The sequence below is a fragment of the Argentina silus genome (assembly GCF_951799395.1).
Source record: "Argentina silus genome assembly, chromosome: 13".
NCBI classification, from domain to species: Eukaryota; Metazoa; Chordata; class Actinopteri; order Argentiniformes; family Argentinidae; genus Argentina; species Argentina silus.
This window is the reverse complement of record NC_139667.1, coordinates 3,564,676-3,592,384: the sequence shown is the minus strand read 5'-3', so window position 1 is coordinate 3,592,384 and position 27,709 is coordinate 3,564,676. Positions and strand designations below refer to the sequence as shown.

General features: G+C 44.1%; 5 protein-coding genes across 5 annotated transcripts; 1 reads left to right on the top strand and 4 right to left on the bottom strand.

Moving 5' to 3' along the window:
* Positions 1 to 780: 780 nt before the first annotated feature.
* Positions 781 to 2,790, bottom strand: olfm4.1 (olfactomedin 4, tandem duplicate 1). The gene is made up of 5 exons (XM_083683465.1): positions 2,719 to 2,790; positions 2,465 to 2,623; positions 2,174 to 2,386; positions 1,843 to 1,987; positions 781 to 1,728 (listed from the first exon to the last, which is right to left on the bottom strand). Exons 1-5 carry the CDS (start codon positions 2,770 to 2,772, stop codon positions 908 to 910), a joined length of 1,392 nt encoding a protein of 463 aa, XP_083539591.1. The 5' UTR covers positions 2,773 to 2,790; the 3' UTR covers positions 781 to 907.
* Positions 2,791 to 3,490: 700 nt separating this feature from the next.
* lrrc74a (leucine rich repeat containing 74A) lies at positions 3,491 to 8,385 on the bottom strand (the record flags this gene model as incomplete). Its single annotated transcript, XM_083683464.1, has 13 exons — positions 3,491 to 4,106; positions 4,795 to 4,880; positions 5,266 to 5,370; positions 5,497 to 5,640; positions 5,906 to 6,001; positions 6,299 to 6,493; positions 6,613 to 6,698; positions 6,883 to 6,964; positions 7,068 to 7,117; positions 7,212 to 7,305; positions 7,625 to 7,732; positions 7,858 to 8,036; positions 8,277 to 8,385. The coding sequence occupies 13 exons, from the start codon at positions 8,383 to 8,385 to the stop codon at positions 3,491 to 3,493; spliced, it is 1,950 nt and encodes a 649-aa protein (XP_083539590.1).
* A 452-nt stretch (positions 8,386 to 8,837) lies between these two features.
* On the top strand, positions 8,838 to 14,073 carry angel1 (angel homolog 1). The gene is made up of 10 exons (XM_083683141.1): positions 8,838 to 8,925; positions 9,482 to 10,417; positions 10,582 to 10,817; positions 11,135 to 11,204; positions 11,404 to 11,846; positions 12,214 to 12,376; positions 12,661 to 12,771; positions 12,917 to 12,947; positions 13,070 to 13,233; positions 13,373 to 14,073. Exons 1-10 carry the CDS (start codon positions 8,862 to 8,864, stop codon positions 13,531 to 13,533), a joined length of 2,379 nt encoding a protein of 792 aa, XP_083539267.1. The 5' UTR covers positions 8,838 to 8,861; the 3' UTR covers positions 13,534 to 14,073.
* Positions 14,074 to 16,653: 2,580 nt separating this feature from the next.
* vash1 (vasohibin 1) lies at positions 16,654 to 23,743 on the bottom strand. The gene is made up of 7 exons (XM_083683338.1): positions 23,313 to 23,743; positions 22,342 to 22,430; positions 21,660 to 21,716; positions 20,954 to 21,028; positions 20,030 to 20,411; positions 18,663 to 18,772; positions 16,654 to 18,398 (listed from the first exon to the last, which is right to left on the bottom strand). Exons 1-7 carry the CDS (start codon positions 23,538 to 23,540, stop codon positions 18,326 to 18,328), a joined length of 1,014 nt encoding a protein of 337 aa, XP_083539464.1. The 5' UTR covers positions 23,541 to 23,743; the 3' UTR covers positions 16,654 to 18,325.
* Positions 23,744 to 24,896: 1,153 nt separating this feature from the next.
* Positions 24,897 to 27,188, bottom strand: fcf1 (FCF1 rRNA-processing protein). Its single transcript, XM_083683139.1, has 8 exons — positions 27,129 to 27,188; positions 26,808 to 26,872; positions 26,276 to 26,347; positions 26,041 to 26,189; positions 25,848 to 25,920; positions 25,618 to 25,705; positions 25,382 to 25,476; positions 24,897 to 25,242 (listed from the first exon to the last, which is right to left on the bottom strand). The coding sequence occupies exons 1-8, from the start codon at positions 27,129 to 27,131 to the stop codon at positions 25,194 to 25,196; spliced, it is 594 nt and encodes a 197-aa protein (XP_083539265.1). The 5' UTR covers positions 27,132 to 27,188; the 3' UTR covers positions 24,897 to 25,193.
* Positions 27,189 to 27,709: the final 521 nt, after the last annotated feature.

Genomic DNA, 27,709 nt, shown 5'->3' with positions numbered 1-27,709 from the left:
ATTCACATATTAGGAAAATCTGCTTTTAGCTACTGTGCTCCTTAGACTAGGAATGTTCTCCAGGGTAGACTGAGGTTGGAGCACTTGAACCCACAATGTCATTTTAAGTCCTTGGTTAGGGACCAGCTCACAAAGGCGTGCTCTTTTTTTTTTTTGGATTAATTATTGTGTGTATTTAGTGTTGCACTGTGTTGTATAGTCAATGTGTTGTTTTGGAATTGTATTTATATGTAGACAGGGCTCACCCGCAAAAGAGACCTTGTCTTTTCCCTGGATAAATAAAATATACTTTCACCTAATAGTATTTTCGGTTAAGCTATGAATAATGGTCTGACGAAAGTATACTCAGGTATTGAGAGCTGTTATGATTTATGTATCCTTCCATTAATAGTGTGTGGATTTTAAGAGAGACAATAGCAAAGTATTGCAGTCCCTCTGTGATAGCGTGGAATGGCAGTAATACTCACATTAAGTTAATCAAAGCAATCTTATCTACAGCAAGCAACTCTAGATATGGAAAATCGCTAATTAGTTTATGTGACACCGTTTATTTTCATCCAGTTATCATTGGATCATAAGGATAAACATTGAAAGTGTCTAATTGTATTCGCCAGAGCCTACCATGACTGTATACAGGTATTGATTCAAAAACAGATAACTGGATAACTCATAGGGCAGAATATACAAAGAATCTCGGTTTTATTAGGATTCAAAAAAGGAAACACTTGTACAACAACAGTTATTGCTGAATCAAGACTTTATTTGGAATCAACAGGGTGAGAAACATAAGATGCACTATTCAAAGTAGTCAGAGTAACTACGAAAGTAAAGAAATACAATTGGTGTTCGTTCATTCATAGTGTCCTATTCTATGTCATAAACCGAGTCAGCGAACCAAAGGCCTTTATCAGACCAGGAGCTGTGGTGTGCTTTTGCTTGTCTGGTTGAACCAGAGATGGTAGTTTACATAGTAGCCGTCATTCAGCATGTAGAGCTTCTGGTCGGTGGGGTTGTAGTCCAGGTTGAAGTAGCTCTCCTGGAACCTCTCAAATGGAACGCTGACATAGCTCTCTTGTTTGGTTTTGGTGTCATACGTGTAAAAGATCTCCTCTGTGTGAATGTCGACGGTTCGGACCGCATAGAGAAGCCCGCACACCATGAAGGCATTGCTAACAGCCGGCTTATAGACACTGGTCTCCCACACTTCCTCTATCCCAAATGACGGCTCGTTGATTCTCGCGATGATCATTCTACCTTTGGATTCCTCCGAGGCGTAGGTCACCCACAGCCCAGTCTCATCAGCGGCGAAGTCTAGGTTCTGATTGGGTGAGTGACTGTACGTGAATCTGGTGCTAGCCTTAGCAATAACCCTATACTCAGATTTCTTGGTAGTGAAATTCATTTTAGCCATGCTAAATGGGTTGTTCAATTGATAATACAGGGTGTTATCACGGACAATGAAATTGTTCCCGGTACCTTGCCAGCCATTGGGTAAGTAATGATGCTGAAATGGGGCTCTCAAGATGAGATTTTTGTAGTTGGAGTAAAATCTTATGTCAACAACTGAGGTACTACTATACCCAGAGTACCAGTACATAGATTCAGAACCGCGTGCAGGCTTTGAATCTTTCCCCCACCCTCCCCATCTATAGCCAGCGTTCAGGTGGGCATTGATTTGACTGACGATCGGCTTGCTGATTCTGGTTATTCCGCCATGCTCACAGGACCCTGAGGAAAGAGGAGAGTCAGTGACATAAAAGGAGAGACAAGAGACTACAAAGAGCAAAAGACTACAAACATGGTGGTTCAAGAGAGTGCGCATCACTATGTGGATCGTCTTACCGATGTTGGGGTTAAAGAGCTCGTCGTGGCGAACCTCACACTCCTCCAGTTTGAGCTGGATCTTGATGTACTCCCGACGGGTCACCAGAACCAGGTTCTTGTCGTAGCTCTCCAGTCTGATAAGCACCACTATCATGGAGGAGATCTGAGAGAGAACACACATGAGCAACCATGAGGAAATGGGACTGATATAGGAACCACCTCATAGACAAGAACCACACAAACACAGAGACTATTGTTATTGCCCTTGAGAGAAAATGTCCAAATGTAGCATGTAGGTAATTGTTTGTTAGCTGTATCACGGTATCATGGAGTCACTTGAGTCATTTACCTGTTGGTGCAGAGACTCAAAGACAGTGGTGGAGGTCTGCACAGACCCCTGGATCTCTAACACCAGAGCCTCCACCTGTCTGATCTCCACCTTCACCTCTATCATGAAGGCCTCGCTGTAGGAGTCTGGGCTCTTCTCCATCAGCTCCACCAGCACCGTCAGGTTCACAATCCTCTCTGTGTACACCGTCAGCTTGCTCTCATACGACTCCAGCTGCAGGTGGGACATATTTTATCTCATATCATATTATATTACAGTGATGTGACTCGATCCTTGTGTACGGTACACTACCTTGCTCAACTCCATCTCCAGCTGGTGGTTGATCTGCACAGCCGTCTCCTCCAGCAGGACCAGGTCCCCCGTGGGGAAGGTAGAGCCAGGCAGGAAGGCCTCACAGGAACACTTTCCCCCTCCATCCGTCCCGTTCTTTTCATTCCACACGTTTATACCCTGAAGTCAAGGAAGATAAGCAAGAGTCAGCTCTCCTCTAGGAGATCAGTTAGTATGCTGGAGTGAGAGAAATGCAACACGTATAACACACATACCCCCCATGCTGAGGTTGAACTCAGGAGAGCTAGGAAATACAGAGCAGCAATCATTCTGGCTCAGTCAGGATGGTTATGATTCAGACTGTGGATCCGCAGGCTTATAAAGGCTGTCATATCTACAAGTAAATCAGCATCTGTTTCCTTCACACTGACATCATCAAAGGCAAATGTCAGGCAGCCTACTGAACTGCAAGATGTCAGTTATCTTCAACAAACAGACTTTGTCTGCCAGTATGGGGTTTTAGTGAATTTTAGGGCATATTTTTAGGGGTGTCATAATGTTTGGGTGGACGCCAGAGTGTGTACCTAACTAATGGGTGGGCCTACACCTGGGAAGGTTCCCAGATATGATCAATATGCTAAGCTCTGCACAGGAGCATACAGTTGTAAATCTTGACACTAAAACAGCGTACCTGGAATACAAAAGTCATAAGCATAGGATAAGGTTAAGGACATGCCAGTCAACAGGGTCAGGGTTAGGTCAAGACACATTAAGTTAAGTTAAAGACACATGAATCAAACAGAATATACTGTAAATATAGATATTAGCTCACTTGGCATAAGAGATAATACATTGAAATTCTATTTATTTATAGTGATTTCACAGTATATAAGTGCAATACAAATACAGTAATCAGTGATTTCACTGTAAAAAAAATACAACACATGATGAGTAAGTTGAGCTGCAGGGTCCTGTGACCAGAACAATCAAGCCGATCATCAAGACCTCTGCCTTGTGTCCACTCATCATAAGACTCAGTCACTCTGATCAGGATGTTTGATTCTGTTCACGAGAAGTTTTATCCTCGCGTTTCTTGTTCTTTTTCTTCTTTACTTTCGTGGTTTTGATTTTAGCCGCCGGCTGCTTGGCGTTCAGCGCAGGCCTGGATCTGGTCAGGTGATTAGCAGTGGGAGTCAGTTTGGCGAGGTCCACAGCAGGGTTGGAGTCAGAGTGCATCCCCTGGGCAGAGGTGGGCTTGGTCGGGGGGCAGCGGGGGGAGTCGTCCAGCAGGTTGGGCTGGGAATAGGAGCGCATGGCTTGGGAGCTGAAGGACCGGTGCTGGGAGGTGGCGCCCCCTAGCATCGGCAGGTGGACGTGCTCACTGCTCAGGTTGGTTACGGAGTAGCGGCTGCTGTTGGACATGACTATGTGGTGCCAGGAGCTGAGCGGGGTGGCGGAGAAATGCCGGGGGCCGTTGGAGTCCTCCTTGGCGCCCCCCGGGGATATGACCATGGAGCTGCGGGGGGTGACCGCCTCCACGGCGCTCTGGAAGGTCTTCAGGATACGGTCGCTCTTCTGCTTCTCCTTCTTCTGACGCAACTCCACCTTACGCAGCTGACGCCGGTGGTCCCTCATCATCTGCTTCCTGGTGTCGGCCAGACCCCTGCAGAAAGACCCCAGACACCATATTTATGTTATACTAAACCCTATAAGATCCTCCACTCTAAAAACAAATACATTTCTAATAGTTCATGGCATTGTTTGATGGTATTGGTCAATTATTATTGGTATTGGTACTGCAGCCTTTCCAGCCTCAACACAACCTTTACATTGACATTTACATTTATGGCGTTTAGCAGACGCCTTTATCCAAAGAGACTTACAGCAAATACATTTGTTTAAGTAAGTGAATCATCTATCCAACAGTCATCATAAGATAAAGTAATCAATGCTCACACGAGGGGCCATAGGCAGTCGTAATGCCAGTAGGCAAACAACACATTTCTAATAGTTCATGGCATTGTTTGATGGTATTGGTCAAGCCCTGAATGTGGATAGATTCCAAGAATAAAAATGAAAAACTGTTGCCTTAAAACAGTTTACGATTTAACACAAATAAGATAAAATGGTTTCCTTATATGCCCATGGAGATAAGCATGATTTGTTTGTAGAGCAAATAGTTGTGTGGAAAGAATATGACAGTTTGCTGCTCAGTTCTCAGGTTATTGCTGATGAACTGTGTTTACACAGTCACATTGATTGTCATATAATATAGCTGGTAGGTCTCCATTCCCGTACAGTACAGTATTTATTATTGAGAATAACTTTGGAGGTACACAGAGAGAGCCCACCTGTAGTCCACCATCCCTGACCTCTCACGATCCAGCCTCTGGATCAACTCCTCAATTTGGAAGCGATTCAGGGGAATGCTGGATTGCTACAGTGGTTACATAAGACATACGAGTAAACAGATGAGCACAGTGAGGTGATAACTGAATTCTACCTTTAGCCCATCAGACTTCCAAACCAAACTTTCTTCACAATTAATCAGTAAGCTTGAGTAATTCAGTTTATGTTTGGGCCTTGTCATTGTATATTGTAATGCCTTTACTCAGACCATACTACGTGTTCATGTACAGTATGATCAAAAAGGTTAGTCAATGTGACCGGGCACAATCTACTCATCGTGGGCAGACTAAAGTGAGCATTTCAGTGTGGAAGTTCAGTTCCTGGCGTATTGGAAATGCATTAGCTCAACAGCCCCTGCAAATGTCAGTGACCGTGGCTGGGGGACGGATGTCCGATGAACATTGGTTTGAGACCTGCACGGCTTTCCTGAAGTCAGCCACGGGCACTCGCATTGTTCCATCTTTATCAATGTTCCGAAAGAAGTCCCAAAGGCGCAGCTTGCGTTGATCCAGATAATCCTTGGGAGAAAAAAAAAGTTGAGAATTTGGGTCACTTTCTTTTTTCTTTTTTTTTCTTTTTCACTTTGGAAAAGTACGCGCTGTCCTGAAAACATGGAGTTAGCTGTGTCTGCAAGCATACTGTACCTGAATGACTTTCATTGGGTCGAGGCGCTTGGGTGGTTTCTTAGCCATGAAACCTCCAACCCCTCCATACTGCACCTCCAGACTGGGATGCTCCTGGCACGTCAGCTCCAACAGCTGCACAAAGTTCTCATTCACCAGCACGTTCTACAGAGGAACACCGAGGACAGTAAGGACGCACACCTGAGTTACCAGGTGACCAAAACAGAGTGACGACAACCCTAATGTTACTGTAACACATATACTGCAGTACAGTAGGTAAGTGGTTGGAGGAGGTTGGATGGAAGGTCCATGTGAAAAGGCCCATGTTTAAAGTAAGTTAGATTTCAACATAACTTGATTTGGTTGGTTTGTGTAAACACTCGTGCGTGATCCCTCCAGAACATGTCAGGGAGGGAACGACAAGACTCACAGATATGTTGATCTCCTCCAAGGCAGATTTGGGTGTGGTCTTGACCACAGTGACAAGAGCCAGAGCGCCCTCCACTGTCAGAGAGTTATAAGCCAGCTGCAGGGACACAAGACATATGAGGTGTCATACCACACAATTCCCTCCCGCTATTCAACACAATGATACTGGTCAGTGGTCAGATGGGGATATTTTCCGAATGTTATGTAGACATATTTTGGGGAACAAAAAGTACTGAAAACTACCAGCTGTCATTGTATTGATTGATTTATATAGATTTAGTTCTGTAATTCAACTGGGCTATGGCAGCTATCCTGGACACTGTACTGGTTCTCCAGTGCCTCACCAGGGCTCTGAAAGGTACTGTAAATCATTACTCACTAGCCAACGACCTACCAGGAGGACTCTGAGCGTGTCATTGGCTTCCAGCCCCTTACACAGCATACCCACTCCCTCGTTGGTGATGCGGTTGTTATTGAGGTCAAGGTGCACCAGAGTGTTGTTAAATTTGAGGGCCTCGCCTAGAGCCAGCGCCCCCTCATTCCCAAAGCCATTCCATGAGAGGTCCAGGTGTTTCAGGGTCACATTGACCTATGGGAAGAATACATATCTTGCACAGGAATCATGTATCACTTCACCATTCTCGTTTATGGACTTCATAGTGAAACTTTGAAGTTTGGGGCTGAGTTGTGTAACGTACGTGTCCATACCTTGAGACCAGCACAGAAGGCCACGCCCCCTTTCATTCTCAGATGATTCCAGCTCAAGTCCAGCACCTCCAGACCTTCATTGTTTGCTGTGGGAGAACAACGCCAGTGGCCAGCAGGGGACAGCAGGTGAAAGACACTACACACTAAACACTCACATTTTTGCATGATTGTAACCCTAAACACTCAGTATATGACATCAGACGGCTCAACCATAAAGATGTAAGATATGCGGATAAAGCTCTGTATGATTGTGATTATGATTGTTCCTACCTAACATCTGCCCCAAATGCTCCCCGCCTCTCCCACAGAACCCGTTGTGGCTCAAGTCCATCTCCTTTACTCTGTAATTGTTCTAAAGGGAAATACAGTTGAAGTTGAAATACAGTTGAAGTTGCTAGATCTAAATGCCAGTCATATAGTTACGCAAATATGTTTGAATGTTGCTGTTCACTTACTGCAAGAGCATCTGCAAAATATTTTGCATCATCCTCTATGAATCCATTTCCTGTCAAAATATTATAAATAATCAATGGCAAAATGCAGTATTTTCAAATAACTGTTGATCGTCTCCGTTTTGAGTCTATATGTATTTGGTCTACCTGACAGTTTGATGGATTTGATGGAAATGTTGTCCAGCAACATCTTTGCAATGCATTCAGCACCTGCAGTCTGTAGGTGATTGTTGGACAAATCCTATGTGCAAGACAGAACATTTCATTTTAATAGAGCTTTATAGCTTTACTATGAAGTGACCTGCAAGTCACTTATGCCCTCTTGTGGCAGACTGTGGACTACTATTGACTGTAGCATGTTTAGTAATCTACTGCTGCAATGTGGATACTAGATCACCACATTGATTGTAACAATGCAATTCTACCAATGCAACAGGGGAGGCTGGTGGAGGTAGAAATCCGATTTCCACCTCCAGCAGCCTCCACTGCAATGCAATTACTTCCTTATTGAAATCGGACTGATTATCTTATTATTATAACATCATCTAATACAAACTCACCAGATTCTGAATGGTGAAATTTGCCTTCAACATCTCCATAAGGTACCTGGCTCCCTCAGCCAACAGATGGTTGTCTGCCAACTCCAGGTTGGCAATGTGCATATCCGTCTGAGAGAAAACACTGGAACCTATAAGCATTTCTGGTCTATACATAACCTATGTATAGAAAAAGTAAATAATGTGTACCTAAGTATATAATATGTCTCTAAACAGACATTCTCCTCCAGACGTACCACTAGGGCAATGGCCAGCGCCTTACCCCCCAGGGGACCCAGGCCATGATGGTTGATGTTCATGGTAATTGTGCCCAGGTTCCTTATGAAGTAGGAGACAGGGACGACCCCGACCAGCTTGCAAGCCTGGAGGTATATTTCAGCAGTGGAGGATGTGTCCTTACTGCTCTTCTTCACCTCTAACAGTGGAAACAGGTGGTGTCACCATCGATCAGGGAAATACCGCGCACCAAACAAGTGAACTATAACAATGCATTGTGCATTTGTTGCCAAATTGATAAGAAAATAACTTTATAAACTGTCCATATTCTATTGGATTAATACACACATTTCTGAGGATACCCTCTTCACATTGGAGGCTATACAGTACTTCTGTATATGAAGTATTCCTTTACTTAAATTTCAATGAAAATATTTACCATCAACCTCCAGGTCTGTATCCCATTCATCCTCCAACTCTGGGCCCTCCGCAGGAGATAGGCTCTCACCATCTTCTAGGCAGAGGGACTCAACAGATAGGGTAGACATAGGTCCTCTCCTCTGTAGTAGACTCACAAGATCCAGTCCCAAAACATCGATTCTTTCAGATCATTTGCTGACATTCTTTAATATTATATGTCTTTAAACACTTCCCATCTAACCTTATGTCTTGGTGTCTGTGAGGGCTGAGACTGGGCAGAACAGTGTAATAGAATACCTACCTGTGTTGTCCAAAACCGTAATTTGACCTTAGAGATAGCATGTGTCATGAATAGTGACATGAAAAATTCACCACTCACCCAGGGTGAAGAAAAGATGGTGCAGGTGCATTATTTTATTGGTACATTCGTTTTGGGGAAAACAATTCGGACATACCAGCTGCATCTACAATTATAGGTAGACACTTATATGAATACAATGCAATTATTCAAAAGGTGAATAAAGTCAGTCACTCGGGTTGGTTGAATTGCTGGCTATGAATAAAGTTTTTTAAGACACGCCCACGTCACTGACAGCAGAAAAAGATGATAGGGAGCCTGATATTTTACGGGCTGTACCCTTTAACACGGCTTTTAAACCGCGTCTCAGGTAAATCTCCAACGAACACCACAGAGGTAGAAATATGTAGAGAGCAACTTGGAAGTTTAAACTTTGCTTGTTGTCGTTGCTCTGCATGACCATTCATTTGCACAGCGAACAGCTTACGCTTGCTATCAAGCTATATCAGCGATGATTGGCAAAATGTTGCACATGTCTTGCTTTAGCAGAGATTTTGTTTTAATCGTTCGTCTTTTAAGTCAAGCGTCAATAATTATATTTTTCCGCAGTTGCATGTCCCACATGTCAGGCCCATTTCAGCCTGATCGCACACTGCCAACGCCTGGCTTTGACATTTAGGCTGGCTAGCTAACTTTAGCAATGACGTCATGCAATGACCACGTGCTGATGTTTTGATGCAGGTCAAGTAATTGTTGGTGCCCTTCGGCCCTGAATGACTTTAAACCATTGTTGCATATCAAGCTGACAGATGTTGGAATCAAGCATAAAACTACTTATTAGATGTGATTAATGAAATCATGATCTCGTGATTTGAATGAATGCAGACAAATATATCCATAAGCCACCAACCACTTCTCTTACACAGAACCCCTGAGAAAGCTGCCCTCTGCGTGCATTAATGGAAAGGAAGTTTGGGATGGTGGAGGTGTACCATCCAGGAGGTTTACCAAAGCACAGACAGCCCAGCTGGACCAGTGGCTCAGCAAAGACAGTGGGCCCCCAGAGGCCAAGGAAGAGCCCAGGAGAGAGACAGGGGAAGGGCTGAAAGAGGAAGCACCGGGAGAGGAGAACAGTACAGAGGCAGAGGAGGTGAAGGCTGTTGTGCCAGAGGAACCCAGGGAAGAGGTTGGACCTGAGAAGGGTGACGTGTATAAGGTAGTGAAGGAAGAGCAGGGAGAGGAGGCAGCGGGGAGTAAAGGAGGGCTGGACGACAGGGCCAGGGAGGACGTTCCCCGAGAGGAGGCCCAGGAAACGACCATCCGACCAGAAGAGTTACAGAGGGAAGAGGTGGTGGAACAGTTAACCCTTGTCGTCCCTGTCGTGGAGTCTAAAAACAGTAGCCCAGCACGGGTGCTGTTGACAGAGACACCAGAACTACAAGATCCATCAGGCAGCAGGATAGAGGAGAGCGCCTCAGAGGACACGGGGATCATCAGCCCTCTGGAGGAACAGACAAAGACATTGATCATGGGAGAGTCAGTGGCCCAGGCCCTAGCGCAAGTACTGGCGGATGCCACCCAGGCCGAAGGGGCGGTTGCAGCAGGAGACCACTGGGTTGAACCCTATGCTGATCCAGGTGAACTGCATGCTGGGATTTGTGGTCCTCTTCCGCTGGACCTGGTCACCCTTCTCGCCGAGGCAGAGGCACACAGTCATCCCGTGGAGAGCCATGCTCAGCTCTCTCAGACTGGATGGCACTTCCCCGTCGGCCCTGGCCTGGGGGATGTAGTCCACTGCCCATTATGGCAGTTCCCTGGTATGAGCTACTACCCAGCACTGCAAGAGAATGTACCCTTTGAAGGTGAGATGTTTACATGATATTTGTAACATTTGTTAGTTTTGTGGTACTGTTATTCTCACCAAATTGACTGTAATTGAGTGTAGACCTATGTCACGTTGCACTCACATCAGTTGCACAGTGTTCGGGTTACCATGTGCACAGACATGCCTCTCTCTCCTCTCTAGTGGTGTGGAGAGTGTGGGAGGACGTGAGTGAGACCCAAACTGCAGCAGAGCCTCTCCAGGGAGCCTGCAAAGACCCCCAGGCCCTCTTTGACTTCACTGTGATGTCCTACAACATACTGGCCCAGGACCTGCTGGAGGCTAACGAGGAGCTGTACGAACACTGCCCTCTAGAGGTGCTGGGGTGGAACTACCGCCTCCATGTCCTGCTGGAGGAGCTCCATAGATGGGAGCCAGATGTGAGTGGGAATAACTAGTGGAACTACTGTAACATGCACACATTGTTTAACTTATTTTTTTTTAAATATGTTTTTAGGGCATTTCTGCTTTATTGAGACGGTAGAGATTGACAGGAAGGATGGGAGAGAGAGGAGGGATGACATGCAAGACGTGTCGAGGGTCGGAGTCGAATCAGGAACCTTGCGATTATGTGGTATACGCATTAGTGTGCTACGCCACTAAGCGCCCCACATTGTTTAACTTTCACTGTCCGAGTGTCTTTCTGTGAGTGTCAGGTGACCAGTGTTGAGCTCTATGCTTCTTCTCCCGTGTGTAGATCCTGTGTCTGCAGGAGGTCCAGGAGAACCACTACAATGAGGAACTCCACCCTGCTCTCCATGACATGGGTCGGTCCAAAGTCTCAGCATCTGTGTGTGTGTGTGTGTGTGTGTGTGTGAATGTCATCTCAAAACAGTCGTAAAAATGATACAAAATCAAATATGTATTTCATCTTAGCACTAAAGGAGTTCAGTTGGACTAGGGAGAAGATAGCTGCGCTTGTATATCAATATCTATATGTTTTTTTGTTTTTTTTTACTGCTGAAGGCTACACCTGTGTGTACAAGCGGCGTACCGGCGTCAAAACGGACGGTTGTGCGGTGTGTTACCGTGGCAACCGCTTCTCTAAATTGTCGGTGAGCCTGGTGGAGTTCTTCAGGCCGGAGTCGGAGCTGCTGGACCGGGACAACGTGGGCGTCGTCCTGCTGCTGCAGCCCCTCGTCACCCAGGGGTCAGAGGTCACCGCCAAGGGCCCGCCCCTCTGCGTGGCCAACACCCACCTGCTGTTCAACCCAAGGAGGGGCGACGTGAAGCTGACCCAGCTGGGCATACTGCTGGCAGAGATCGACCGTGTGGTCGAGTTCTGCAGGGTGAAAGGGGACCACTGCAATGTTGTTCTGTGTGGGGACTTCAATTCTGTCCCCAACATGCCACTGTACCAGCTGATCACCACGGGGCTGCTCCACTACCACGGTCTGCCAGCATGGATGGTGAGCACCCTGTCTCGGGTTCAACGCCGGGTTACAGTGGAAATGCCTGGTAGCTGGCGATGTGATCAATTTCAATTAGTGACTTTGTTTATATAGAAAAGGTTACCGTAAGCGTATACACATACACATGAGTGGAGGCTGGTGGATGAAGAAATGGGGACGATGGGCTCATTGTACTGATAGAATGGATTGAGCAACGGTATCAAACACGTGTTAGAGGCGTTTGATAAAATTCCTGATTCCCTTCCGTCCATTTCGATGAGCCCATCCTATCCATTTCTCCATCCACCATCGACTGTTATCCAGGTCATTCGTGTTTAGGTTTTCACCTGCGCCACGGTGTGTTTGTACCCTCTCTGTCTGGTAGGTGTCTGGTCAGGAGGATCTGTCCTATAAAACCCACCATCGGAGGTTGTTCTCACCCCTCTGGCCAAGCTCCCTGGGCATCTCTGACAGCTGCCAGTACACCGCTGGCACTGGGAAACAGAGTCAGGAACCAGCTGGCAATGGCAAGCAGAGTCAGGAATCAGGTCAGCATCCGAAGAAGTCAGAGTGTGTGTGTGTGTGTGTGTGTGTGTGTGTGTGTGTGTGTGTGTGTGTGTGTGTGTGTGTGCGCGCGCACCTGTGTGCACCTGTGCGCGAGTGCATGTTAGCGCTTATGTGTCTTGACTGTATATGACATGTGTTATGCTACAGATGGAGTCACGATTCTGTTACAAAAAGGTTGATTTCCCCCTGTAACAGCATTGTTGTTTTCAATTTAATGTTGTCTTGACGATCTGACACTGCATCTAAATGTGTCCTTCCTGTGTAGGAAAACTCCAGTACAAGCGTGACTTCCTCCTGCAGCTGCGCTTCTGTGAGGCTGCCTGCGTCCGGCCCCAGGATCTGGAGTTGATCCCAGGGGTAACGGACAACGCAGCGGGTAACACAACACTAAAACACAGATCTGACTAGATCTCTTCACACTAAAATCCCAGATTTTGTGATTTTGTGTAAGCATCGTGTATAAGATTGACTAAGTGATTACATAATGACCTCTGGATTTCACACACCTCTATTTCCTATAGATCCCAAAGAAAAGCATCCTTGTTCTCCAAGGTCAGTTTTGTGTTGCTTTTTTTTTTTTTCAATGAGTCAATCATTGATGCTCATCGCTTTGCCTGTGTCTCACATTTCTGCACACACGCTGCATTTAAAAACAGAGCCGTGTCTGTCCTCAGGTTCAAACCCCCTATCTGCCACGGCCTGAACTTGCAGTCAACCTACAGCCACTTCATCCCTGGTACTGGCCGCGATGAGGTCACCACCCTGCACGCGGAGGGTGGAGCTACAGTCGACTACATATTCTACTCTGGAGGGCGGGGCAGCTCCAGTGATCACAAAGGTACTATGGCACATGTATCCAAATGAGGATAGTCATTGAGTACCACGAGGACCTTATATTCAGAGTAAACTAAGTTGATTGATAACCCACCTGAATAATGATTAGCTGTACAGAATTTGACACTTGCTCCATGATTTAGGTGGAGCCCACCTGCAGAGCGGAGGTCTGAAGCTGCTGGGACGTCTCTCCCTTCTGTCAGAGGAGGACCTCTGGTCATTGAGGGGTCTACCCAATGAAATATTCCCCTCTGACCACCTCAGCCTCCTGGCCAAGTTCCAGCTGGACATGAGGTCCGTGTGACGGGGAGCTTGCTTTGTGCTGGGTGGGCAGTGATTTGCCCTAGGCACGATTCAATGTTTAAAAGTGAATCATTGTACTTGGTTCCTGGGACTTACAGGAGCAGTGTTACTGTATGAGTCCCACCTTCTAACCCAGTTGTTTGCCTACCTGAAAAGAAGAACTGATCAGCCCAATGTCCAGAGGGGGTGGGATGTCTGCTCAATGACTTATTGTTATTTTTTTGTTTTTGTTTTACTTTTTTACTTTTGTTTTCTTTTTTTAAATGCATTAAAAAAAAAAAAAAAAGCAAGCCAAACATCTTAAATCCAGCTAGTTGGATTGTATTAGAAAAACCATTGAGATTTAAATGCACTTAAAAGTTTTAACTTGTAGATGATAATAAATGCTGACACCCATATTTTAGTTTTTTACTGATGGGGCGAGAGGGGGATTATGTTTACTTTTAAGAGGGAAAAAAACTAAAATCAACAAACTGTGAAATTAGTTTACTGAGTTTAACTCATGTTGTTTTTTTGATTTATTTGTTGTTTGGAATTATTTGTGGTGTAATTTTGCTTTGTCCTCTGGTTTTGAGCCAGTCATAGTATTATTTTTCGAGTGGTAGAAATATTGAATAAATATTTTCCACATAATGTGAGTGTCACAGTGTTATTGCTAAGCTCCATGATAACAGACACAGCAACAGGAAACCCCCACACCCCACAGACACTGACACATCAATGACGTTTAGAATAGCTATTTCCTAGATCCCATGATATACAGTACACAGACAAAGGGATACAGATGCTCCACCAGTCACATGAGTCCCAGCTCCTTATCCTCTCCCCCTACGGTTCCACAGTCTGCTTCGCCTGGCTTGGAGTGCGATGGTGTTGAGATTGTGACTGAACGTTGGCAATGCATGTGCCCCTCCCATGTTCACTCCACTGGGGCACTCAATCTGTTAGGGAGAAGATGTGTGTGTGGCTGAGGCATGAATGAATTATTCATCCAGATAGCAGGGAGCGTTCATGCATGATGGGGCTCAGTCTGGGCCCTCTGTGTGTGTGTGTGTGTGTCTGTGTGTCTGTGCGTGTGTGTGTGTGTGTGTCTCTGTGTGTGTCTGTGTCTGTGTGTGTGTGTGTGTGTGTGTGTGTGTGTGTGTGTGTGTGTGTGTGTGTGTGTGTACCAGCTAACAGACTGCTGTCACCAGTAAGACCTCCAGTTAGATTTCAACATGTCAGGAGGATCTGTGTTTGATATTTCCTTTAGCCGACTCACAATAGATCAATTGATTTTTGTTCACCATCTGGACGACATCCAAGAAAGCAATGTACTGTATCTCATTAAAATCAATCACAGAAAGAGTTTCAAACATGAGATGATATGATTACCATACATATATCTCAGTCAGGGGCTTCCAAGTGTAGTACTGTAATCCCCAGACCTGCTGTCAACGCTTTACAGGAGGTTGACTGCGCTTCACGTACAGAGCTATTCCCCTGTGGCACCAGACACTCGAGGAGGAGAAATGGGTCAGGAGGTTTTCAAAGTAAGGCACTGTTCCTTCAGTCCTCAGATCTCAGAGACAGAGCTGGGTAGGTAGAGTGGATATTACCTCTGGGATCCGTTTCAAGATAAAGGGAATTCAGTTGGTCTCCCCCAGAGCCTCCATGCCTCTGATATCCTGCCATGTCCTCCATCCGTGTACGGCTTTACCTGGATATTGTCAGCCCTACGCCCACCATACTGCACACCAACTGGTAAATTCAACCCTCGAAACATACTCCCTGAAATACACACATTTTCATATAAATAAATGCCACTTAGCTGACGCTTTTATCCAAAGCAACTTACATTGCAGTGAGTGTTTACATTTTTCAGTATATATGGTTCCAGCGCGAATTGAACCCACAACCTAAGCAACCGATGCTCTACCAACTGAGCCGCAAAGGATATTTTCATATACCATATGTGCATATTCATCAGCTATTTAGCAGCTATCACTTTCCTGACCAGCCTCTGGTGTGGGGTACTTCATGTCCAGGCTGGCTTTCCTTCCAGGAGAGCCTCTGGTGTGGGGTACTTCATGTCCAGGCTGGCTTTCCTTCCAGGAGAGCAGCAGCCTTGCCTGTCCTCCTGTGTTCTTATGATGAAGTATGTCAGGTTGACAGGGACTCATTAGTGAAACCTCGTTAGCAGATTGCAGCGCTGTCAGCTGGACTATCCATCCAGGGAGGGTTCCATTAGAAGTAATTGATTGTGCAGGATCTCTGGGCGTTGGTGCAGTACAGTGCAGACACAGCCAGCAGAGTACAATTGACTGGTACAATCTGTACTGCTGGCTTGTGCTGGCGACTCCCCCAAAATACTACGTGATGTCTGAGAAGTAAAAGCACACAATATTGCACCCTTTATTTTCAAATCTGGTCAAATACCAGTTCCTTGTTTATTTCAGTTTCAAGTGTCACAAAGCTGTACAGGTGATTTCTTGTTACATCTCTTGTTATTTCTCCTCAAAGGAAATCAATCACTACTGTATCATCACATCGCATGTTTGCGTTAAGAAAGAAACAAAGACAGACTATATCGCAGTGAAAAATAAGAAATATCAAAACCTTACAATGTCTCACAGTGTACCAGCAGGCAACAGAGCAGTTGGAGAAAATGTTATTCAAATTGTGAGTGAACAGAGTGTTGCTGCAACTCGACATCCTTGTCCATTGTCTTCCTGTAAGGTCCACCAGTGCACAGATCCTGACGATGTCTGTTTGCAGGATTGTTGTTGAGGTTTCTTTGTACACACTCTAAAAAAGAGACAATGTGGCCTGTGGCTCTCCCATGTCTCTCCCAAGTCTCTCCCGAGTCTCCTTTCTGTGCTCTGTTGTGTGGTCTGCTTCTGTCTGGTGGAGGCATAGCTGAGACTCAGCTGACTGCACATTGTGCCTGACTTGAACTCCTGGTTGGCATGTGCTGTAGACTGGGGTTGTTAATTATACAATATTCATTGATTTTAGCTCTACATGTTGTCCATCAGATCTCTCGATTTAGCTGAAGCATTGAATTTGACTCACAGCGATCACACTCATACCCGAGTCAGCTACAGCATCCCAATAACAGATCGCTATCCAGGGAGGAAGGTGAGGAAATGTTTTATTTCAAAATCAATAGAAAGTGTTTTAATGTGATACTAAGTCATTAACGATATTTTGGTACAAGACAACAAGTTGCCACTGTGTTTATGGTGCTTAAAGGCCAAGTGAACGAAATGCAACTCACAAGCAAACTACTGGAAATGTGCTCTATGGCAATATTTTCAAAACAGTGCTCAATAACTTGTGGACTTCAATTTCTCAAAGTACTCTACTGGTGATGATCAACACTGAGACGGGTATAAAATGACAGAAACTCCAGTCTAAACATCATACAAAAATGCAGACAAAAATGTTGTAAACAAATGTCTTTGCACCTTGACTAAAAAATGGCAAACATTTTAAGTCCTCAGACAACCACTTAAGGCTAAATTTTAAGGTAATAAGAATATGTTATTTCTACAAACGCAAAAATATATAAAATCATGTCGCTGTAAAAAAGAAACTGAATGTTGCCTTCAGTACATCCCTACAAATCAGCTGCAAAGTCATCATTCCCATTGACAGTTGTCCATAGTCATTTAATGATAGAGTGTCTGAGTGACCACGTTACTTCTAAACTAAAACACTCTTGAAGAGTGACCACATTTTCTTCGCTTTTAATCTTAAAATTATTCACACTTCTCATGCTATGGAAGTTTTACATACAATTACTAATCTACAGTGGATTCCCCCTATATTCAATCATCATCTAAACAGCTGAATAAACTAATATGGGGTAACAATATGGGGTATATAGCTTGTTTTGGCTATTTGGGAGAATCAAGGGATTGCACTGTGTGTTTTATAAGTCAAATAGTAATAAGGAATTGAAAAACTCTATCCACCCAGTATTCTTTCCTTCATTGTCCATTAAAATGTTCATTAAAGGCACAAGGTCTGTGGTTTGCAAACTATTCACTACAAAAGCAGTTACTGTCCAGCAGAGCTAAAGGTTAAAGGTTACATGTATTTACACACTTACAGTACAACAGGGATACAGATTGCAGACAGTCCATACAACAACTGTTATTCTAAATAATTGATTGACATGAAAATCTATGATATGTCCAATTGCACATTTAGGCTGTGGTGGTCTTACCCAGCTTTAGAGATGAGCCAAATTTCTCATTGCATATTCACAAAACCCTGCATAATTATTTAAAAACATGTTTATGTATACACCTACTAAATTCTTAAAAATCTGTTTGACCCCTCAGAATTCATAAATGCTGCCCGCACCACTCCAACAGCGGAACGGCCAATAAAAGCAATGATCTCACTAGCAAGGTTGTGGCTTTACAAACCCTGGCAGCTATCGAGGTTCACAGGGAACCTAAATGGCCCATATTTTTTGGAAAAACATTACTGGTGACCTACTCAACAGCTATTTTGCAAACAAACCTTATGATTAGGTCAACCAAATCAGGCTGTGAGCTTAAATTAATTTGGTTGTATGTTTTCTAGACTCAATGCTGAAAATTGCAAGACCTTAGACTAATAGAGTTCTAACTGACATTCTGTCAAAAAACATACTCTGTACAGGAATACCTTATACTGAATGCAAAAGCATTTCAAAAAGCTCACAAATACCCATTCTCCAGAACTATCTTTTTGTTAGAGAACCCTATAATTCTAAAGTCTCATAATTTGTTGGATGATCTTGTGAACTCAAATCTTCCTCACACTCGAATCTGATATCCATTCATGTCTGCAGGGGGCTTCGGATCCAGGACCTTCTTGTCTCCAGATGGACTGTAAACAAATAAACAAACGAAAAGGAGAGTTATAACTTCTCATTTGACACAGATAAACCTGTTAGAGATTAATCTTGGCCTACATCACAGAACATCTGGAATTCCTCCATCTTTCACCAATGCAGTGCCTTCATGGCTACAACCACTACCTTGTTTATTGGCTTTATTGACCCACAGTAAGAGTATCTCTTGTCTTGTCAGAGAGACTACAGTGAGGTTAAGTAACTCCTACTGTTTGACTATAGTGCACGGTCAGCATTACCGTCTCTCGACGCGACTGTTCCTGCGCATGGGGCTGCCTGGGCCACGTAGGGGCGAGCCCATGTTGTTTCTCCTGTCTTTGGTGGGCGAAGGGGGTGCGGCCTTCCCGATCTGCAACACAAATCACACAGTTCAGTTTACCTCACAGTGAAAAGCTATTTTAGTAAACAGCCACAGTGTATTATTTCAGTGTTTGTTGACCTCTGCCTGACATGTGTTCCTGGAAACACAAACAAAGGGTAACGTGTGGTGAATGGAATGCATCCAGCCTGTACTCTGACCATACCAGCTGTACAGCTGTCCCTGAGGTGAGCGCAGGGTAATATTAATGTAATAGCTTCATTTGTTTTTGAAGGGCTTTCCTCAGAGGCTACTATTTGAGGTTCCGATTACCATTTGAGGTTCAGATTACCATCAACTGTGATCTCCTAAATTTAGCATATCAGTAGAGAGGGGGACCCTCTATCTATCCTTCTCTCTCTCTCTCTCTCTCTCTCTCTCACACACACACACACACACACACACACACACACACACACACACACACAGATGATCAGCTTTCAATTACTTAGAGTACCATTAAGGTGAGTTCCACTAACAGAGGCTCCAATGTGCTGAAGGAGGCACGGTGTTGAGCTGACGGTGAAACGCACCCCAACTTTAATGTGATTGTGTGTCCGGTCAGCGGCGGAGAACCCTCCCTATAAAACACCAGCTATTGATTGAGAGAGAGCCCAGCCATGTGTGACGCATAGCAGAGCAGAACAAAGCCATCACATTAGTTTTATTATACACGGGGCTCGGCATCAAGGCTCATCCCATTACGTCTGGGTATGATAGTCGGTGGGAGATCATCATTTCAGAATGATAGCTCCTCAGATGGCAGGTCAACTCCATGTCATCGTGCATGACGGGACAGCGGGCGAACAGAGTCCGGATCTAAGTGATTAAGATGGCGGTTCCATATGCTCGGGAGAAATGCATGAGAAATGTATCCTGGCGATTCCCCCTCCTCCCATGATCTGAAGCGTAGTGTAATGGGAGCCGAGATGCAGCCCGATTCAATTTTCCACTAATAAAAATATGTGAGACCGGTACTCTGGTTAGCAGCTGCAAGAGAGAGAGGGGAAGTTCTGTGCCTGGTGGAAATGGCTAACGCAATCACTGGAAACCTTTGCTTTGAGGAAGCAGGCAGATGTGGTTTGATGGTTCATAAACATTTCCCAATCTAGCTCCCACCTTCTATATTTTTCTATTTCTAAATACCCAATCACCATACCCTATCACCATACCCTATCACCATACCCTATCACCATACCCTATCACCATACTGAACTCAGTGTGTGTCTATCTGGCCTCTCCTGGTACCTTCAGCCTCATGTCTCGGGCATGTCTCTCCAGCTCTCTCCTTAGCTCCTCCTTGGACAGCTTGTCCACGTCCAGGATGGAGTGTTTCCAGTCGATCTGCTCCACGCTGTGGGGGTCATGGGACACGTACTGGCCGATCTTCACCTTGCGCAGGGTGTGCCAGTAGCCCCGGTAAGCCCCCTCAAACTCCTGCACCAGCTCCGCCAGCGTGCGGAACTCCAGGGGCTTGAACATGAGGTCCTCCCGCCTGCTGATGCCCAGCGCCCCGAAGCGGCCCCCGCTGTGCACCCCCAGCACGATGTGCCGGAAGTGGTTCCCTGAGAACTGGGTCTTAAAGCTGAGGGGGAAGCGCTCCACACCAGGCATGCTGTTGGTGAGGTAACTGGGCGGAGGCTGGGGTCAAGGAAATGGAAACCCCCTATTCCTCCTAAACCTGGCTGCAGGATCCCATTGCTAGGTGTACAGAATTATCAATAGTTCGACTGATTTATTTTATCTGAATTAGGCTTGTATACACACAGTAGTCTCAGACCGTTGGCAAGAAAAGTCTAATCAATCTAATACTGTCTAATACTTGGCTGCCCTAATGGTGCCCACATTGTGGGCAGATCTTGTTATGTCTAAATGTCTGTTTATACTCATTGCTCGGGGCAGCGCTTTAGGCTTATTTGTTCTCCTAGACCGACCAAAATAGTTTCCTTGAGAGCAATTTGGAAAGCCTAATTACCTCCCAAATGCCAAAAACAAGTCATTTCTTACTTGATCCCTATGTTTCTGCCCAACTGACTGTAGGGGGGTACACCTACTAAATTTGAGCAAAAAATGAACATAACATGCAGGAATTTCCTGGAAGAAATTCCAAACAGTTTTTCCATGCCCTAATTTGAACCAGAGAATACCTAGATGCTATTCAGAGAAGGATACATTCCAAGGATCACTGCCTCCAGACACTTGATTGGAAGTGACTCCCGGGTCATCTCCTTGGCGATGTCCATCAACCTACAGAAAGCATGGGGGGTTAGAATATACCTTAAGGGAACATCATGGTCCTCAGGTAGCAGTTCTAAAAATGTCCTCGCTAAAGGACACATCACCAGGGGGCTATGGTCTGTGTAGAAAAGGAAATCATTATCTCCTTTAGACAGTACTATTGATTACTTGGAGGAGCCTAAATCTCTAAAAACCCCTGCTATTTTGCACATTGGAATAAACCATCTGGTACAAACTATCATGAACCGAGGATGGGCAAGGAAAGTGCATCATAATCTTCTGCTCGGAAACAGATCCTGTTAAGCACTGATAACAGTTCCTGGTCGTAAAGCCCTGGGGTGCAACCGAAATACAGCTCATCCAAATATCCAATTCCTTCAGCTTCTGTCATCATCAGCACAGTAGGGAGGGAATCAGAAAACAACAACTACTCCCTGTGTCTGAGGCCTCAGTGTTCCCTTTTCATCCCTAGGAAATGCCATTTCACAAACACTGAGACTCTCTGGCAGTCGCCAGGTTTGCTGTTTTGACATTTGCAGTAGGCCTACTGGTATAAACAAGGCAGTCAACCCAGGACCATCAAAGAGCAACCTAAAAAGAAAGGTGAGACAGCAGGAATGTGGTAGAAGAAATTGCTTACGCAGTAAGAGGCCTGCTCTTCTTGATTTCAAAAAACTGTGTCCCAGTGTGATTGTACCTGTAGGGCACTGTTAAGTACACAACAACAGAGGGAGAAACAAACACCTTTTTCTGCCTTGGTAGGGCACCAAAGAAGTACATACTATAAAAAAAAACACTTTAAGTGCTTTGTAATATTCATAGTTCCTTGTTTATGAATTATGGATGGCCTTCTAGGGTAGAGCAGATATAATGTTTACTCTTTAAATAGAATAAGGCCTACACATGACCTCTATTCTGAAGTATGCCCTACATTGATTAAACTGTCCTAAAAACACTGAGTGAGATGAATATGAAGGACTCAAAATAACTTGTCACCACAATATCCTTCAGTGCATCTGTGCGGCCTCATTTTCACATGTGCCTATATTCATTAATTATGCACGATACTTAAAGCAATACATAATACAGTGCATGGCTAACATGATATTTCAGGAGGCCTATCTTGAATTTCATCCAACAGCATGGCATACTAGCAATAGCCTATAGCTAGTGCAGCCAATCAATCAATCAATCAATCATACATACAGAATGCTCCCTGAGGTACATTGGGTGGTCATAGCTTCATCAAGGGCTATTCGTTGGCTTAGTTAAGAGCTTGGTGGTAGTGACCAACTAGTGTAACTATTCTAGGCAAAGGATACTGCAAGTCCCTGATGTATTTCTGTATGGCTTCCAGGCGCTGTGGGATACTGCTGGTTGGTTGGCATGAAGGCACACTCGGTATTGGAATCTGTGGGGCAGAACACAGCACACAACCAGCAGACATTAGCGGTGCACAATCCCTATATTCACAATGTCCTCTTGTTTAACTTCCCAGCTCAACTGGACCAATTCTAAGCAGAACTGGTCCAAATTGTTCTCTTGCTAGCCTCACAAGGCTTACATTAATTCAATGCAAGATAGAATTCCCTATGAGGACAGAGGCAGCATTTTCCTCATCTGCCCAGGCAACAGTAAATCTAGTGACATAACTGCATAACTCTGTGTTTTCGAGAGCAGCACATTTTTACAGCACTTGGAAATTTTTGCATAAACCAAAAGCTTACTCTTCAGATGGAACTACTGTACTGTACCGTACGTGGATGTCTTCAAGCCCAGTAGGCTATGCCAACATGCCTTTGTAATATGTCTCAGTGACTGAATGAAGGATTTCTTCCAATCGAGTGAAGAAACAGCACAGAATGCATAACTGAATTCTGTCTGTCCATTGCATTACAGGAGGGTGAGAATTGCTCCTCCAGAATGTGTAGTGTTTAAATGATTGGTGTGAAGTATCTAAGGGGTCCTAACTGAGTCATTTACCATCATTCTGCATAGTCAGCTATCTTTACAGCCTTGGGAGAAGAACCACATTAAGCCCATGCAGCATAATATCCTATGAGACAATTTATCCTCCTGAATGGTAAATTGCCTTTTCATCTCAATCTTGAAAGATCGGTTTACTTCCAATGTGATATTCCTCGAGGGATGTAGAATACTAGGAACATTTTGGGATTCGTTTTGGTATCACTTCCCTGTCAACAAACGTTGTCTAGTGAGAGTGCAGTGCAGTTGTCAAACTGAAGACTCCAGGTGAGAAGCTTGGATGAGTTAGGATTCCACCTGTACTTACCTTAGGCAGGTCACCGGCTCCCTGGATCCGTTTCCCTATGGCCTCACCATTGGGATGAATCCGGGCCACATGCCGCCACATCCGCTCCCAAGTCTCCTCATCCACTGGGAGGCCTCCCCTATTCACGAAAAAGGGCACCCCTCCATCCCGCAAGTCCTCTTCAGCCTCATCCTCTTGCTCTTCATCTCTGTCCTCCACCCCCCCACACCCCACTGTGGTCCTTAGCATCCCCACACACAAGGGACCCCAGTCCTGGATCCTGGCTGCCACAGAGATGGCTCACAGGTGCCCTGCCAGTCAACTGTCAATCGGCTTGACGGTTTTTAGCAAGTATCACTCCCACAGCTGATGACAAACATGAGCAACTCATGACATACTGGATATGGTGAACTTTGCAAAAGTACAGACAGTATCAGCCTCCAAATTCAAATACTGTAGGTATTCAAATACTGTGCCCCTCATGAACAAAAATGACACTTTATCTCATATAGGCCTGTGGTGCTACAGCAATGTTTTGTTAAAGCTACACCATAACGTATATTGTAGGTACTATTTGTTGAGTACAACTTCACAAATATTTTACATTACTTTGCAAAAGCGGCGGAATAAGAGGAATTACCAATAATAGTCAAATCTGTATTCGATCGAATGTGTTATTATTGGCAGTCTTGACAAATCACACGATGTACAATCTTAATTCAAGTAAATTACTGGCACTGAAACTAAGACAATAAGGTGATTACAACTAGAAAATGCGTGAATTTACAGCAAAATGCATGACTACATTAATTACTAGGTTGAACTTGGCACCATGGAAAATATGTAACGCATAAAATACCAACTACGTAATTATAAGGAGGAAAAAAATCCGTCTTGAAAAAGAGTAGCCCGAAGACAATAACAAACTATTACTGTAAATCACTAATACCCGATAACGTTACCCCAGAGGTCATTTACACCATGTCCAAAACGCCGGGTATAATCACATTTCCTCGACACTCCCCCCTAATCGGTGACCGCATTCCATTCTAGTCCATTTATCGAAATAATATTCTTCATGTCATTCCAAGTCATTGTCCAGTTTAAACGCCCATGGCCACACTGAACGCGAGTTGATCTCATGCCTGTGCGATTGAGCGCCGCTCAGACACTCCCAGATCCCTAGCAGCTGCGCATGCTCTATCAAGAGGGATTACAGAATCCCTTTGAGAACGATGCAGACAGAGAAAAACGATAGTAGCCTATCTGAAATAAAAGATCTATATTATATGGCGTGATTATGACTGGCAACAGACAGGGAGACCTTTCAATGGCAAGCGGATTTTACTTTGAAACATATATGCCATTTAGCTGACGCTTTTATCCAAAGCGACTTACATTGCAGTGAGTGCATACATTTCAGTATATATGGTCCCAGCGGGAATCAAACGCACAACCTAAGCGTTGTTAGCGCCATGCCCTACCAACTGAGCCACAGAGGAAACATACTTGGACATGACATTTGCATGGACGCGCAGAGGAATTACACTATTCTAAATGATCATACTGTCGTTTTGAAATAAACCAACAACATGGGAAACACTGTGCATTTCATCCATTAATTTATTGTCATTTTCACAAGTTCAAAGGTGGAATGTACAGAATTTGCATTTTTATAATCTATACATACAGAAAAGTCTTGGATTGGTCAGAAATACACACCAATACAACACAGTTTGCAAATAGCTAAATCCGTCTTCCCCTTAGAAATAAAACTGCAAGAACTCAGGTTAGTTGTTAATGTACAAAAAGAAAGTGAACAAATGAAAACCTCTCGCACAAAACCCAAATCACGTCTGTAATTTCAACCCCAACTCCATTTAGAGCTCCATCGAGAGAACGTTAAAATCTTGGGGCACCGTAGTCATCAGGCATTCTTTCAATATTGAACCTGTAAAACGGTGAAGAGATCAATCAGTGCATTAGTGTCAACATGGGTGTCATGTGGTATTTTACTTTGTAAACAGGGTACACCTTAAAACTAAAATATTGAATCCATTCAATACTGCGAATCTCATGTTAATTCTGACCTGTGGTTTGAGATGTACATGATGGGCACTCCTGGGATCTTTCTGATTCTTCTTTTCAGGTCCCTGTCCACAGTTGCCAAAATGTAACACTTGTGCTGTGAAAGAAACAAGATCCTTTAGTTTGCTCCCCTCTGTTACCAAACAAAAGTGCTCTCATGACTTAAGGTTTGTTTACCTGACGTAATGTACTGTGAGAACATCAAAATACACATCACCAGAGTAAATAGTTGCATTACCTGTGTTACCCTTTGGACTAAACAGTCATCCGCATATGTGCCTTTGTGGGTACACGGCAGACGCTCAAAACGAGGATCCTTGGCTATCCTGTAAAGACAAAAAATATGTATTTGACAATCTGCATTATTCCCTAATAAACATTGATTATCATACCATATCACCTGTACATCATGTGGAAGGTTCTGTGTGTATTGTGTATGGGTGTGTTTGTATTTAAAGTAAGTTATACCTCAGAGCAACTCTGTACTTCATTCCCAGTTTCTCTATCTCAGCCATAACACAGTCTGTGATGCATGGGATACCTTGACAAAAGATTGACAGAATAAGGGTCAACTGAGTAAATATTATAGTATTAAAGTATTATGTTGTTTCTAAGGGGTTTGCCTAACTGAGTCAAACCTTTTAGAACCTGTTTTACTCACATTTAGCATAAAGGCAGTCCATCATGGACTGCACTATGTCCAGTTTGGCCTTGATGGAGAAGTTTATAAAGTTAGTATCAACCAGAATGTGATATGGGGGCCCCAGCTGAGTGTTGTACTGGAAGAACAGGCAGGATGGATACTTTGGCCTGTAGAAAGCAAAGGTACAGTATTAAGCACAGAAACAGTTTTTGTTTATGGGAAAATTTGCCCATGTCGGTTCCAATATACATACACTTCTGTTTCCTTTAATGCAGATGGATCTTTCTTCTTTTTGTCTTGTGTTTTGGCACGATCTTTCTCTTTTCTGAAAGACAAAAAAAGAAAGAAAAAGAACTGTGATTTAATACCATCATGGCTCAATCAAAATGACATGGTTAAAAGCGATGCACACTTTACGAAATAGTGTGTGGCGCATCTTATTGTCAAATAGTAGTCTAGCATATTTTAATTACAGTCCTGGGAATTTACAAGGTTGCATATTTTTGTTCTAGCCCAGCATTCAATACACATGATTTCACTAAGGGCATGATGGTTAGTTGGATCAAGTGTGTTTGCAACGATAGTATTATGGTTTTAAGGTTTAAAACCTTCCTGGTGTTAGCCTAGTGCTTGGATTGAAAAATGATGTGCAGCTCGAGTGACATGTGTCAAGAGAAAGCTCGGCAGTACTACTGTAACTACTGTATCTACAGGTCGATACTGCCCCGCTACAGGTTCTCTGGTACTACCAGAGATGTGCTACTACTATTGTGCATAGTACTTACATTCTCTGATCTTTTAAGCTGATCATCCTCTTCATTGTAGCAAACTTCTTCGTCTTTTGCTTCCCCTAAAGCAATAACATGTAATGTACACCATTCAGAGAAAGACATCAGGACTCGTAACAAATGATCCGTTTTAGGAGTACACACGTTATAACATGGAAGTGTTAGCTAGCTGGCTGGCTATGCAAAACAAACCTTCTTGTTTCCCATAAAAGAACAACTGGAATACATTTGCAAACAACCACACAGTCGCACCAAAAAACACCAAATATATATTTAAATAATATGATTAAACATATGATTAGTTAATAAACAATTTACCATGATTTTAGGTCCAACAGCTGACTTCAGCTGTATTCAGCTAGCGACAAACCACCCTCGTGTGTCTGACCTGAGACGTCATCAGCAGTCGACATTTGTTTCTGCGATCTTCCGGTTGCTAGCATGAAGCTAGCTAAATACTGATCAAATACACCCAAGGTAGGGGCTGTGTTGTTGTTGAAATATAGTACATATGTCTCATGTATTCAGAATAATGTTCGAAGTTGCTGTGTTAACGTGAGTGATGTTATGAATGTTTCATTTGTCTCACAATACCGCATTTCTTGTGAGCATTTGTATTTGTCGTTGACATTGACAGCTAACGTAGGTAGCTGCTCGCTAGCTAGCCCAGAGCCTGTCACTTGTCCTGCCTGGTCGAGAGAGGAGCTGGTGATGCGGCATGTTGTTTCACTGTGTAACAGTACCTTATATTACTCATGTTAGCTCAGGTTATTGCGTGTAGTTTCAATAGCCGGGTTTTATGTTGTTGTACCGAATAGGAGTAGCTTGCTTGCTAGATATTTACTGTTGATTTGTTTCATTAATTGATTTTCGCCAACCTTGCCTGTCATTTCAAGCCA